This window comes from Chrysoperla carnea, chromosome 5 (genome assembly GCF_905475395.1).
Source record: "Chrysoperla carnea chromosome 5, inChrCarn1.1, whole genome shotgun sequence".
Lineage (NCBI taxonomy): Eukaryota > Metazoa > Arthropoda > Insecta > Neuroptera > Chrysopidae > Chrysoperla > Chrysoperla carnea.
In genome coordinates this window covers 34454321-34471286 of record NC_058341.1, presented here as the reverse complement: position 1 = coordinate 34471286, position 16966 = coordinate 34454321, and the positions used below count along the sequence as shown (strand labels likewise).

At 29.5% G+C, this 16966-nt stretch overlaps 1 protein-coding gene across 1 annotated transcript in view; it reads left to right on the top strand.

The window, feature by feature from the left end:
* Positions 1 to 14494, top strand: part of LOC123301130 (ras-like protein family member 10B) — a 122190-nt gene extending 107696 nt beyond the window's left edge. Inside the window, exons 3-4 of the mRNA XM_044883864.1 lie at positions 10235 to 10443; positions 13856 to 14494. Of these exons, the coding sequence (XP_044739799.1) occupies positions 10235 to 10443; positions 13856 to 14494 (848 nt within the window). The remainder of the gene's footprint in view (positions 1 to 10234; positions 10444 to 13855) is intronic.
* Positions 14495 to 16966: the final 2472 nt, after the last annotated feature.

Below are 16966 nucleotides of genomic sequence, written 5' to 3'. Positions count from 1 at the left end.
ATAATAGTAAATGTCAAACAATTCACGGCCTCCTTTTCTGATATAATTCAATGAATTAAAAATTGAAAATTGAGCAAATATTTTAGCTGTGTAAAGCAATTCCTTCGAGTGTTATGGAAAGGAAATAAGTAAGATCAAGAGAGGTAGGGGCTATAAAGGGGTAGTTTTTACTTTTAAGACCAGTAAAACGGGTGGGTATCAAGCTAGTTAATTATATTTTCTATTATATGAATACGATCTATTGAACTTTTCCCACCATATTAATTATTGTGCACGATGTAATATTACGGAATGTGATCATATACAAAAATTCAGTTTGTTATCTGATAATGAAAAATGTAGATCTATCTAATGTGAGTACAAAATTTATGAAAAGCTATTGTACATTTAGTTTTCGGGTATTTTCTTCGAAAGGTAGATAAATTTTACATTTGAAATGTACCTTTTCTTTTGAAATGGATAGAATACAACAGAATTATTCTATCTAGATACATTTCTCTGATATATCTATACTGAATAAATAATAGCTCTAAGTATATAAGGTGAGGCAAAGAAATTTACGATTTTGAAAAAAATGTTACACAAAAATCCACCAACTTTTCTAGGTATTTTTCTTACATAAATACATAAAAAATAATTGAAAATTACATAAATTGTAAATAAATGAAATTGAAGAATACGATGATGTCCATTCAAGCGTACACATTCTTCCACGAGCAAATTATTTAACACATTTTCCAGTTTTTGATCCTCCTAATGTCATTTTCTTTATTTGCAATACTTTAACTGTTGATGGTGGGCTCTACTGGTAAAGTTTCTCTCCTACTCTCTTTCTTTTGATACTCGAAAAACTCACAAGAGAAAATCACAAGTTGTAAGATTCCGATAAATTATAACTTCATTAATAAATTTTATTTAGTTAAATATACAATTTTAATTCATAAAATTTTCTTATGCATTTTAAGATGATGGTAAGATAATTTTGAAAAAATGAAATATTTTTGTTTTATAGTGTTTTTAAAATTGCACATTTCTCTCCCTCTCACAATATATTTAAGAAAAACTAGACAAGACATCTACATATTTTTTTTATACCTACATATTTTATCACATCTTTCTTTCCCTGCGTCTCTTTCGTTCTTGGGCCTCTTTGTGTATCCCAACCTTTATTGAAAAATGTATAGTTTTCATCGATATCTTCGTCGGTCGCTTATTTCAATTCATTTTGTATGTACGATGGTCTATATTGCATTAGGAACAATAATATGACGAATATTCAATATCAAACAATACGATATGTAAATGTATGGTAAATCTTTCTGGAATACGGACACTTGTACTTGTCTTTTGATGTCATATTTCATTTTAAATTTATCGAACAAAATTAATACTTTTTTTTGGGACTGTCCTCGAATTTGTAATACGATAAAATATCAAAAATACCGCCAACAAAAACGACACATTTTTTGTTTTGTTAAAAATACACAATTTTTTGCAGGTATACAATACTCTACGACTACACAGTATGGATTCCCGATTGCCATGGTATTTCAAGTCCTTTAAGTAGCATATTTTATTGGAGTAGCGTATTTTCAACTTCATTTGTTTAACCTGAAAATGAGCGATGGTACAGTCCAAAATGGTCAATAATAACAAATTTACATGCCAATAAATACTGTGTATTTTTAACGAAACAAAAACGTGATGTATATAAATTAAACCCTATTTCTTCTAGTCATCGAATCGCACGTGAACGAGTTTAACAATTTCGTTATTTATTTTTTTGTTGTGTTAATTATTGTCAGGAGAAGATGTGTCATATTAAACGCAATAAATGGTGGAAGCGCATATAAAATAATGCATTATATTACCTTACTATATACTTATTTATTTATTTGCGCTTCCACCATATTTATCTGTAATTTTGAGCAGGTATTTGAATAGTATTGAGATATTATTTATTATTATTCAAGTATTCTACATAGGTATTTATTAAAGCTATATGTGAGCGCAGCGAGTTCCACTACCTCAGGCCGAAGGTATGTCCAAGAGATAGTAGTAATGCTTGTGTTGAGCGGGTAGGCTTGCGGTTGGGCTTAACTGACTTAGCGGGCGGACTAAACATTGTATAGCTCTTAATGAATTAAAGCTGCAGGTTCATTAAGCTTAATGATCGATTATCAATAATTACAATTAAATAAATTGTAGGTGAAATTAACTTCACCGAGTCATCTAGTTTCATATGAATTTATAAAATAATAAAAATTTGTGTCGCCCTTTTTTTTAAAATTTACAGTAGACAAAAAATTGTCAACAAAAAATCAAATCATAACTTTGTTCGAATAAAACTTTTAAATATAACAATTATTGTTCGCATAAAACTTTTAAAACTATAATTTATTTTTTTATGGAAAATATGACATGTAATAAAAAATTGGGATTCCTATTTTTGTAGAGCTTCTTTAAAAACATTGAATAAATATTTTTTTCATTTATCACAAATAATATGTTTCTCAAAAGTAATTCGATCATTACTTTTTGGATTCTTCCGATACGAAATAAATAATACGTGGAAAATGCAGCAAATTTGCTTTCGCATTTATTAATTTAATAATATATGAATTTCTGTCTGCATTTATATATTATGTATTTATATACTTCTTTAGAAACTTTAATTATTTATAAACAAATAAATTGTATTTTCATTTATCTCACAATAATGAGTTTTTCTAGAGTTATTCAAACATTTCTAGGCTTTCTGGATACTCCTGGAACGATAAGTAATTCTTGAAAGATTCTTGACTTCAATCTTTTAACATTTATTTATGTATTTGTACTTCTTCATTCAGTTTCATTAATGATATAGAATTACATATTAATATAAAACAAGTGAAAACAAAGAATTGACTGAATTAATTGTTGAAATACCATGCATAGACAGTATAGACGATGCAATCGTATGTTTTTTGACGTCACTTAAGTAAAAAAAGATATCCACTCTTAAATAGCCACACACAAATAACTGATATTCCCATATTAATAGAATACATACTTTAAGATTTGCACCAAATTTGCGCCCTCGCATCGTGGGTAAACAGTGATGTTTACAAAAAAATGTTTCAAGCAAAAGTTATTTATTTTTTTATAAGAAACATTTTTACATTTAAACTTTTGTTCTATTTCTAACGGATAACAAGATAAGTCCTACAGATCCTAGACCCAATTAATCTATGTTGTTAAATTACGAACTGGACCTCACTTTTTACGTCCAAGTACGCTTTAATTCCAGCTTGATATATCTTTTCGTTTTTGAGTTATCGTGCTTTCGGAGAGACAGACAGACAAGCGGAAATGGACCAACTAGGTGATTCTATGAACACCTATACCAAAATTTTGTTAGTAGCATCAATATTTTTAAGCGTTACAAACTTTGGACTAAACTGAATATACTATGATATATTCCATATATACATGGTATAAAAATACAAATATTTAAATTAAATTTTTTCACATTTTGCTGTTTTGTTAAGAAGCAGAAAATACTCGTTATGACGTTGAACATGATTGTAAACATAGGTGCAGCTGAACATAATTAATAATATAATTAACTGCTACAGTTTCTAGAAGAAATGAAACTATAAAAATGGTATTTACAGTGAAATCACATGTCAAATTTTAATTAGAACAACTAATTTATAGCACTTAACAGTTTTAATTAAAACTCATCTATTTATAATAAAATATTCTTACATGTTAAATTGATCGTATATAATATAGCATAATATTTTATAGTGTACTCAAGTATCATCAAAATTTCCCATAATGTACTTGTTATACAGGGCTTTTCAATAAGATTTTACCATTATATACATAATAACTTATCCCTACATATTATAACCGAGAAAGTAAGGATGTTTGTTTGTTTGTTTGTTTGTCATGCTTTCACGCAAAAACTAGCGAATGGATTTGAATGAAACTGTACAACAATATAGCAAATTTAAGAATAACACATAAGCTATAATTTTTAAAAATATTTTTTTTAAATAAAAAATCAAATTTAGTTTGGCATTAACTGTCCCATCTATGATTATCATTTTGAACCATAATTAAAGATTTCTGTAAAAATTTAAAATTGTAAGTAAAATAATTCATGGCCATCTTTTCTGAAACACTCAATCAATTATGACTATTTTAAACTTTAAAAAATTGAAAACTTTGCATATATTTGAGCTGTGAAGCGGTGGTTTTTACTTTTAAGCCCACTGAAGCGGGCGGATAACAAACTGGTATTAAAATAATTTATTACGCTTATTTTCTTATTTTCAATCTGAAAATGTAAATGTTTCACAATGAAGTGAAATATCTGCGAATTTATTTAGGTAGAGGGCTCACACAGTACAAACATATTTGGTCTAAGAGAAAATAATTGAATTTAAAATTTTCTAAACTATAGTATTAAGCCATTAATCAAATTTATCATTATAGACAATAAAGTACTAGTGAACAAAATAATTTTAAAACCTTTGCGGACTTATGGGATCCAATTATGGAAAACTGCTAGAAATAGTAACATCGAATCTTCAGAAGTTTCAATCAAATGTGTTACAAGCAATTGGTGAATCGCCGTGGTATATCCGTGAATGACTACATTCACCGTAGTCTCGAATTTTCCAGAGAGTGTGAATAATTTCGCGGTTCAGTGACAGTTACTTCACTCGCCTTTAACAACACCCAAGGGTGGAAGAAATCAATCTCTTAGAAAATTTCGGAAAACCAAACAGATTAGATAGACAGAGTGTACTAAATTTAAGATTTAGATTTACGTTAATAGTTTAAGTCCTATAATTTCGCTCAAGTGACTGCCAGTAGGTAGATACAGTTCAAGACATTTATATATCAGACCAATTTATAGACTATTTATATATCAAACCTTTCAAATTTCTTGAATTTTTGAGAATATTGACTCACAGACAACTTTTTTCCAAAGATTCTTGAATTTTGAAAAACGAATCATGGAGAGAACCTACCGGTCCTACCAAAGTGGATATTTAAACAATTAGTTTAAGCTGTTGTGAAATAATATTCTCGATTCCAGGTATTAATAATGTATTCTGTATTTAAACATTAATTACCTATCACAGGATGAAATATTATACGCCAACATTAGTTTGTGATTATTCATGTTTGGGAGCACAGATGATGAAATATATTATTATGGTATATATTGAATACCATGTCTATAATTTAGATATCTACCTTATATATGTAACTATAATCCAACAATTAATTCATGCATTCATATTCAACACAGTCTGTTATACCTACAACTAAATGTAGGAAATCGTTTAGTCCGTGAGCCAGTGACAGATTTTCATTACCTCGTTTCTCTCAGAATGCATCAGATAATAGTATAATAAAGTGTAGCGAACATCAGCTGCAGTTCCGTTGGGATGAGTGACGGTAAGTGTAAAACAATCAGCTGACTACATGGTCTATTATCCGTCAGCTGATCGCATGAAATAAAAATTCGTTGTTTCAATGATTTCCTCTCAACTAAAAATTTACTTGATCATAGCTTATATGCAACTGTGAATAGATGCATATGTCAGCGGGCTTCCACGCCCCCCTCACGGAACCGCAACTGACATTCACGAGGCTTTAATATACTATTCCCTGATGAATTCCACTAATTTTTCATGTTCTCCTAAGTGATCGTAATGTGGTCGCTAAACGTATAGTTTTAAAAATATAATAATGCATAATTAATTCATTGAATTTATATTTGGTTTTTGGTAGTATATGCTATACAATAAACAATTAAAAAATAATAAAAATAATTTAATTATAGGTGTATTATAGGTGTATGAATACAAGTTTTATTTTACTATCTCAAAATTTTCGTTCATTCTCAAGAGATTAAATTAATCCAATTTATATTATCTAAAGAGAATAAACCGTGCGCCGTGTGTAATTGCCAATTTAGGTCATTTGCTACACAATATACTATTATTCTTTTCAACTTGCTGTTAGTGACGAGCAAGATCTAGATCAAGACTCTAGGGTCTTGGTCTTGATGTTGCACATAAAGTCTTGATCTTAATCTGAAAGATTCTGACTTGGAAGAGTCGAGATATAAAAATTAAGCCGTTTCAAACTTTTCTGAATGTAATCAGATGCGAGCACCCAGTAAATAAAGGATTTGATTTCGTCTTTTCGTCATTAAGTTCAAATAATAACAATAAACACTGTTTTTGGGCAGAATTTCCTAACGATTTGATCGCACTTGATTTTGGTTTTGGTACGTAAAGGTAATCTTAAGATTGGTCTTGGTCTTACAAGTTAGTTGTCGAATATTTCCGAATTCCCGTAATAACTAATCGTCAAACATCGGATTCATTTGAACGTTATTTTTGCCTTCTTTTATGTTCGACCGGTTGCATTTGCTGAGAATCGTTATAGGCCCAGAAGTTCATGTACTGTATATTCGAATTTTATTTTGATATCGTATTATTGTATTGTTATGGGTTCTTACTAAACCCGCAAAATTTAAATCAGCCAAACCCTCGAAAGATTCGCCAATCTTGTATTTATCAATCCAACAAAAATTAGTTTTGCCTTCATTATGGGCTCCCGGTCTACAAAGGTTCAAATTATAATGAAATATTTATTACAACTTATATCCATCCTTACACAACACTAACTCTGTTCTCAAAAGGATTAATAATAACAAGAGAAAAGAATAACGAACATAGTTAACAGGTTAAAAAACGTATATCTGGATATAAATGAATCCATACAGATTATTATGGTATACTTCTAACATTAGAAATGGAGAACTAGCAGGCAAAATGGATGAGATTTCCGCTTCAATTCCTTTGAACAAAAAGACCTTTCTAATATGTTTCATTCGTATTTACATGAAAAAAATCACTTTTTTACTATCAAATTGTCCCTCATCGCAAAATTTTGTAGCATGGATCATTTATTTTGGTAGATGACTCATAACAAAATTGTCACATTACCCATAAAGAAGTTAAGTTAGAAGGTTACATTAAAATTGATAAAAAAACGAAGAAGTTAAGCATTCAATGATTGTTACCCGTCTCTTTTCTGGACAAAACAGTTTTATATGTAATCTCTATGACACTACATCACTTTTTAAGTATCTCACTTTTTGTTTAATAATTTCAAGTTTTACTGGTCCCTCCCCTCAATTTCTATTCGTTACTTTTGTCAATGTTTTCAGTATATCTTGATGGTACTTTTGTCAATCTTCTTGATGCAGCCATTGGCCCAAATATATTCGAGATCAATAACGCACATAATGGGTACACACAGACATCAATCTAAAAGTAGTGTTAGTACATTGACCTGGCTTTGAAATGTAAAGATATATTGAAAATTTCATTTGAATTTTCGGACCCATACAAGAGCTTTTCCTAAGGGAAGTTAAAAATGCAAGCCTAAATAGGGATTATATCTACGATTATGTTTAATATATCATATTCAGTTCATATTTATAAATATTCTATTAATCTATTTTAAAAGGGATTATTAATAATACATTATGCATCCATCCCTGTAGGTACGAATACTAAAGGTATTTAAAGTTCATCTCTATGTGCATATTATTATGGTTATATAGAGATATATATATTGATTAAATATTTATGTATTGAATTATTATTATAATTTTGATGGATATAATATTTACCATGAATGTTTACTTGTTTATTTAAATTAAATAATGTTTATCTTTACGTTTGTTTGGTAGCATAAAGTTATGACTATCCTAGTAATGATAATAATACATAACAGAGTGATTAGAAAATGAAATGTTTTCAAAAAGTTAATGAACTAAGAGTAACTTGCAAGTTTAATTGGAAGTTAAAAGTTTTCTTTTACCTCTATAACTGTATATTAGAGAGTGATTTTCAAATAGTTTCCATCCTCATATATTTCGAAATCAGGATGAAAAATAAAAAAACTCAAAAACACATGGTGCTTATTTTTAAAAGGAATGAAAAATTAAAAAACGCAAAAACACATGTGGCTCATTTTTAGAGGGAATGAAAATACAGTATATAGTTTTTTAAACAGAAAATTTTTGAATTAAGGCGCTTAAAATGAAGGCCTACGCGCTAAACGCTAAAAATCAAATTTTGGCTGCAAATATTTGGCTCTAAGAACAAGAATCTGCTACAAAAAGTATGTAGGTAATGCCATTTAAAAAAAAACCAACCTTCAACTATTTTTTGAGTTTTTTGGCCACAAGCATACGATATTTGAACGTGCTACGATCCAAGCCACGAAAACCACCAAACAAGACTTTTTACCCCCTACGAAAAAACTATTATGATAAAATCGCACACTGCTAAAGAAATTTTCAATTTAAAAACTAAATGGTCTGTATTATCCTTAAAAATAAGTTTTCAATAGGAAATGTTTTCAATTCTTTTGATTTTCCTTTTGAAATAGTCATATTATAGTTTTGGCTGTTTTTCGTCAGAACTAACATACCTGACTGATTAAGATCAGTCTGTTAAGTTGTCTAAGCCATGGAAAAACTAAAAGAGTATGTTATATAAAAACCTAATACTCCATTGTAAGACGCTGATAAACTAGTTACAAAATTTTCATGAATAATCAAAAAAAATATTCCTATATTGAAATCCAATACAAACGCAAATTTAACCGATTATTCCTATATTTCATATTCATATCGAAAAATGTTTTTATTTTTTAATACTATTCTCCCAGTTTAAAAGAGATGAGATTTATAGCCTGACATGTCCTGTATAGAACAAACAGATACAAATTGATAAAATGCATATATATTCTGCGTCAAAAATAAACACAAACTAAACTATACACGCCTTTATAGCATTTATTCGGTCATTCGAACTAATTATTTATTAAAGCTTTGTAAACGTGACGCATTGATGTATTGTAGAATTTTACCAAACTATTTGTGAGTTGTCAAAAGCTGAAAATTATTCCTGAATTAGTATAGGTGAATAAACAATTACTATCATGATGGTGATAAATAATGTCAATACATTTTAACTCCCCCAATACATCAGTTTTGTCTGTTCATAGGTTTTTTATTTCAAACATACACCACCTATTTCCCAAACATTTCACATCAACTGTTTGCATTTTTGAGTTCAATTTAACAATTCCAATTCTGACACCATGAATCCGACAAAAAATGTATTCTATGTATGTTTGTTACGCGATACCTACGCTGAATGTGAACCGATTTTAATTTTTCTGTTGAATAAGATATGTTTTCGGAGTGCCCTCATTTAGATTTCTCCCCTGGCTGGGGAAAAAGAGACAGGATTCAAAAATGAAGGGAAATATTATCAACGCTTCTTGGCTGATCTCATCCTTTATAGTTTTAAATTGGAAAAAAACTTTCAACCTTAAATGGCATGGAGGGGGGAGGATTCAAAAATTATGGAATAAAGTGTTTCAAACTTTTGGTAACTCTGGTTATTAATGACTACTAAAATCACTAAAAAGTGTTTAATGGAAAAACTTTTTTGAAACTGTAAAATAATGCACAAAAAATAAATAATAATTTTGATATGAATACTTTCATCAAGCATAAATTTTTTTAGGCTTGCTTAGAACGTAAAAAGGGCCATCGAGCTCGTAAATGAGCAACATAGGTCTATTGGGTCTTGGGTACGTATTACCCATCTTGTAAACCGTTGCAGATAGAACAAAAGTTCAAATAAAAAAATGTTCCTTATAATAAACCTTCTTATAAAAACTAAACAACTTTTGTTTAAAATATTTTTCGTACACGTCACTGTTTACCCCTGAGGGCGCAAATTAGGCTCCAAAATTTGCTGTCTATTTTCTCCAGAACTATAAAAGATAGATAGTTGAAAATTTGCAGGTAGCTTCAATTAGTGGTATTATGAAATATTCTTGACAAAGGAAAAAATTCTAGAAAATACTTTCGACCAAATAAATGTCGGTCGAAAGTTCGCCATAATTGTGTTGCTTTTTAAACTCTTCTTATTTATAAAAAGAAAATGCAACACTAATATTCAACATTTTCTATATAGGGTATTTCATTAATTAACTCAGTCAATTGTTTATTTTCACTTCTTTTACAATGTAATTAATGATAAAATTACAAGTAATAAACATGATTATTAATTTTTTTAATTCATGGATTGAAAACTGAAATTAATTTCTTTTTCTTCTTGATTTACAGCTTTGGACCTGGACTATTTAGAAAGAAGAGAACTGGGTCGAACAGCAGGCGTCACTGATGGCGGTGTATTGGGATATGCTGAACAAAATTCAAAAAGTGGTCTTACAAATCAAATTGGTACACCAGTGGAACCCAGCCCTGATTCCTTGGACTTAGTTAAAGTAATTCTTTTAGGTGCACCGGCTGTTGGCAAAACTAGTATTGTACAGGTATGATGAATGTATTTCTATTTTCATTAAAGTCTGCATTTCAATATTACAGTTTTAAAAGTCTATTATGTTATCAATCAATAGTGCCAAAATAGAATTAATAAGGGTTCAAATTCAGCTACAACTGAAAAGTCCATTATAATAACAATTCATCGTAAACAGACATTTATTTGTGTTAATGTTTGAAAATATTTAGATATTTTCTATTAGAAAATCTACTTTTTAAATTTCTGTAGAATCATAGTTCATTTTATTTATAATGATTAGAATATTTTTCAGAAGTATGATAATAATGTAGAAAAGTCGCGACATCATAGCGTCAAACAACCATATATAGCAATTTACAAACTATATAAAAGTTATATGTTTTCTTGGCAACATTCTGAGTTTGCGCATGAAAATTTTTCATAACGATTCTTCATAATTAACAAGACACTTTTTTATTAATAAAACATTTTTTTAAATAAAATTGTATATATTATACAATGTATAAGGTGCAGCAAAACCGGCCACTGGCTTTATTAAATGTAAAATCAAATTATTCTTTAAGGGATTTTATTAGAACAAATCGCGAAAAACCATCCGTAATACTTTTATGGCGAAACGTTAACGAATTTGCAGTTTTAACTTATGCATAACAATCATCCGCATAGAATTTTGTGCATACCATTTTTTAGGCGAAGTAAAATTACTTGATATATATATTTCTTTCATTTTATTACCCCTCCATGATATAGTGCATAAAAAAGTTTTATGGGCGTTAATTTTGCTCTTTTAATCATCAAATCCTTTTCCAAACAATTGCCCTTCTTATAAACCTTTAAGTACAATTTTCTTGAGGATTACACTTTTGTCATTTAGCAACAGAACTCCAAAAACGGGTATTCATCTTACTTAGGATAGGTTAGGTTACATTGGCTGTCCACGAAGGACACACTTAGGCTATAGAGCCCATTGTGATACCATATATGTGTTTTACCACCTTTCCGCTGATAACTTCATTTATCAGCTTCTCAATTTCAGATGAGTGCACCTCCTTTATGCACCTCCTTTATGCATATACCATGCACTACACCAGCCCACCAATACTATTTATTAAATTTATTTTGTTGAGACGGCGGAAATCGAGCCCGCTACCCTAAGCATACGTTTCAAAATAATATGTTGAAACATACCAATTTCTGCGTCGAATTTCAAACGGAAAATTTTATGAGATTTATTTTTTATCGTTATTAATGTCATCGAGGTATACGAACCATTCAATTTACTCATTTGGTATACTATGAAAACCTTTTTTCTAAAATAATACTCATTATTTTTTAGCTTTGTATAGAATAATACTCTGATATGAAAAAAAATTTTAGTATTTTCAACATAATCATAATTTTACAGATAAAGTATTTTCATTTACATAATTGGATTATAGCTGATTATAGTTAAAATCAAAATCTACATATCAACAGAGGAACGAACCAAAGTGAACGCTAGAAGCAGATTAGAAGCTGAATGTTATACAGAGATGGGAAAAAGTTCGACAACCATCAAATTCTTTTCAAACGTTTCAAAATAAAGAGCCGCAATTTTTCATGTGGATTATAATATAAATCTTTTTTTTTTTTAAACTATACGAGACAAATTATTTTTTATATTAAAATGAATCGGTTTTAGTAGTTTTTCGTTTCCTTAAGCGCAACAAAAATACACGCACGCCCGCTTGAAAAAAGAAAAAAGCTCGTGTGTGTGTGTGTCATAGCAAACGCAAAAACTCCATAGCTCGTCATTTCCTTATTATACGCTTATTGTAACAAAAAAACTACTAACACTGGTTATTTTTGTCATCGCAAGCCCACAAAAAAAAATTCGTAGCAAATTTCAAATTCCCTTCCTTATATTCGTATTAAAAAACCCTTTCAAATAAGTCAAAACTCGACCCCCCACTCCATTTAAGAAACGTACTTTGTCTCGCCTATGGAGGCTACGCAAGCGGAATTTTCGTAAAAAGATCCGTATTATAGTCCTCTCAAATTCGAATAAAAATTCAGCCTTTTATCTTGAATAGTTTCAAAGTGATTTGACTGTTCCCGAACTTTTTCCCATTACTGTATAAATAGTCTATTTTAAACAATAATGTAAATTCTATAAAACATTCACAGTGAATGATAGTATATTCAAACAAGCAAAAGCTAACAAAATTAATCGTTTAAATACTCGTATAACCTGTGTTTGGTGTTTCTGTACTTTCTACTATACTATGAACTGTGTATAAACTGAATAAATTGGTAAACTACCGGGTAACAGCTATAGTAAGTATAATTTAGAATGAAAGCTTTGTTTTATTTCTAGGCTGGTTTGGCCGAGAGAATCAAACTAGATTAGATTGAAAGCTGGTCACTACAAAGAAGATGCAATATCTTCTATTCCTCTCTCTGTTATTTTAGCTACTTCTACAATCGTACTAGCCTTAATTCTGCTAATATGTAACTTACACATATAGACCCTTCAAGGGGAGATTATTTCTTGTAATACTAAAATTAGGCTCCCCCCCCCACTCACTTTGGCTTTTTAAGATAGATCATTCATAATTAATTTGCTTTTCTGTGTGTACTACTTTTCTTTCTGTACTCTTTTACCGTAAAATTAGTTCTTTTAATAGTTGATGAGGTCTACTCATCTATACCAAAGCTGACCCGGTCCACAGTTATGGTAAATAGCCCAGTGATAATAAATAATCCTGATAGTATTATAAGTTAGAGAAAGTTTTTGCTGTAAATTTTTTTTCCTTGATTCTCCGAAACTACAGTCTTCCAGGCCACATATCCCTTCCAGGCTTTTATATCACATATGCCAGAGTATTCAACATTCTGGTCGAGGATTAAGCCACAAAAGTCGAACTTCTCGCAGAAATGCAGCCGAGTAGATCGTACTTTGGGCAATAGAGCAAACAATTGTATGAAACCCAGAATGTTGAATGCTCTGGCGTTTGTGATATGAATTAGAATACAGAAATCGATTCGGGTAAAAAGTTTATATTTAAGAAAAAATAGATAGAAATCATTTCTGTAATAGTGTCCCATTTTTGAACACGCAAAGGCTTAAAACTTCAGAAAAGAACCAACTTCTATTTAGTCGACAAACTCAATCAACCCAACGAACTCGTAATTACAACAATACTCAGGGTCTATAAAATTTCCGATGTATTTTTTCCGATTACCAAACACGTTATTCTATTTTCATAATTTTTGAGTCCTATCTATAAACAAAACACATTTTCATTTAAACATGTCTGCCTTGAAAATAAAATTAATAATTGTAATTTTTTTTGTTCCATGTATTTTCTTCCCATCATCAACTCATCAACTTGTATGTAATGAAATGATATTACCAACATTATTATTACACCACATCACAACAGCAATTTGTATGGAATAATTTCTCAGAAGATTATTGTCCAACGGATCGTAAACATACATATTATCCATCAGTGATAATTAATGAACATCTTTATGAGATAAAAATAAGTGATTTACCCGTCATACCATATTTTCCAGTCAATTCATATTATGAATGGACGGATTTCCGATTTTATGGTCTACGTTCAGCCACCGCATATATATTAGTTTTTGATCTATCCAATATTGATACTTTTCAATATGTACGAACATTAAAAGAACAAATTTTTGAATCACGTGATATGCGTAATATACCTGTATTAGTTGTGGGTAATAAACATGATTTAGTTGCAGATAAAAATATGCCAGGCGGATTTAATAGCAATAATGGTAATAGTAGTAATTGTTTATCATCAAATAATTCATCGTCATCATCATCGAATCAACACGAACCATCAGCGGTAGCAACGGATATTGCAAATTTAGTGAAAAAACATTGGAAATGTGGTTATATTGAGTGTAGTGCCAAATATAATTGGCGTATTGTTTCAGTATTTAAAGAATTAATGTTAATGGTTGAATCGGTTGAAATGAAAGAGAATTCACCGGTCATTGATAATATACAAGAGGCATTAGATCGAAATAAATGTACAATTTTGTAATAATTTGAATAGTCTTAAAAAAAACTTGGATCTTATGAAGAAAACCTAGAAATATAATATACGTACACAAGTTAAATTTACCGAAAATATGTCAAAACTTCTAGATAAAATAATTCTATCTGTCAAACACATTTTGTAACGTAATCTTATTATATAGAACTATTTATTCTGTTAAGACGGTTCTATACACATTTTCAATGGCGTGAAATCATTATTTGATTGTGAAACTTTATTATTAAGACTCCTCTTAAATATTCAATATCTGAATGACCGAGCTTTGCTCGGTATTTTTTGAGGTAAAAAGACAAAAATTTTATCACTAATGTAAGAGTGTTTAAAATGACTCCACACAAATACAAATTTGAATGTCCCGGTAATGTATTTTATTTCGTTAACTACGATATACACCAATAGATGTCAAGAAGAGTCATATTTTTCAGTTTATGTTTCAGTTTTTCCTGAAAACACTAATAAAACGACGTTTTTATTTAAATGAAATCTATTGGTGTATATCGTAGTTAATGAAATAAAATATATTACTGGGATACTCAAATTGGTTACTTCACCTAATAAACAGTTATACAAAAAAATTTCATTTCCTTTAAAAGAATGTATTTATCAAAAAATGACCAAAGAATAATCACAAGAAGTTTAATTTGACTATAACAATTATTTTATGTCCCAATTTTGTAAAAATGTTGATTTTTAGTAATTTCGATTTTACTGATTTTATTCAAATCGTTATCATCTAATTTATAATCACACGTTATTGCAACTTGAATGACAACTTGGATAAAGTAATAGATAATAATTAATTGTTACGTTTAATTCGTAAGATTCAATTTGTTGCTGTAAATAATTAAAATTAGTCTTGCATTTTATTTCAAAAAAAAAAAATCGACTGTCCAATAAAAGTTAGATACCTACTTTATATAATTTAGCAGTTATGTATCTACTGAAGCAGGTATTTATCATTTTTTATTGCAGGTAAATTTGTATCGAAGCAAAATTTTCTTCCTCGGTCTTATGTCTAATTATTATATACTACCCCGCAAAAAGTAGCGCACACTTAAAAATTTTCTCGAAATTTCGAATAAGTATATAAGATATATATCTCGGCGAAAAATGATTGGATTTGAATGAAATATATATCATCCGATAGCTTGTAATTTGTGATTTTTTAATAAATATCCAGGGCCGTAACGAAGGTACATAGCGCCGGTGGCAAGTGCTTATGTTGCGCCTTATATATATCGGAATCGACTCTAACAATTTTGATGAAAATTCGTCTACCGATAGTATTTTAACTTTTTAAATATAATTATGATAGAGTATCAAATTAAAGTATTGATTTCTCTCTCTACGTTTCCGAGCAAAACAAGAAACTCATTACTTTCCTAAATGATACTGGGGTATTTTGCACAAGGAACTGATTAACATCCAAAATCGAAATTTTGTTGATAATAAATAAAATAAATAATACAGAGTAATACAAACAAAATTGGATTAATTAATATATTCGCTGTTCATTAAAAAGGTATCAAATAGTTCCATATTGGTATTTTTGATAAACCAAGTATATAATCCTACTAAATTTGAGTCAAACTTTTCAAATTTGAGATCAAAATTAACCAAGCTCTAACAGGTTTCAAGAATGTGGAGTCCTGGCCCGGGAGTTAAGCATATAAGTGATAGCTAGCGAAAAATTGACATCACAGCTGAAAAGAATGACCCAAAATTAGTGGGTCAAAAAAAAAATTCTAATAAGATCGAATCAAATTTGCCTATGTATCGAATCGAATTTTTTAACTTTATGACGTCATCAGAATCCAAAAACTTTAATTTTGCTCTATCATATCTGAAGGCTCAAGAATGTGGAGCCTTGGTCCCGGAATTAAGCACATTAGTTATAGCTAGCGTAACACTGACATCACAGTACCTGTTTGAAATTTCGAGAAAATACAAAACTTTTTAAGTTCGGTACTATACCTAGGTTCGGGACAGTACCTATATATCGTTGCTTCAATACAAACTTACCAGAACATTTCATACTCATTTGCTCATTATGAAAAACAAATAAAATTTCTCAAGTATGTGTCGAAATATTCATAAAATAGAATTTTAAATCTTAAACAGAATAATATAACAACTCAGAATTGAAATATTATTCTTGTGTACACTCTCATAGTATATGATTCGATTCTCGTACTACATGGCTATAATAAACAGGAAAATTACGGAAATCTGATGATATGGAAAAATGTAAAAAGCTTTAATTTCTTACAATTTACAGTTCATAAAAAACTTTTCAATTAATAGTCCTTATTGATTATATAATCGTTGAGACTTTTTTTAAGGGTTTTTATGTCCTTATGGTTAGCGTATTACAATAAAAAATACTCGGCTAAGCTTTAAATTAATTAAAATATATCTGTTCTCTTATTATTTTCTCACAGAAAGATAAGCGAATAT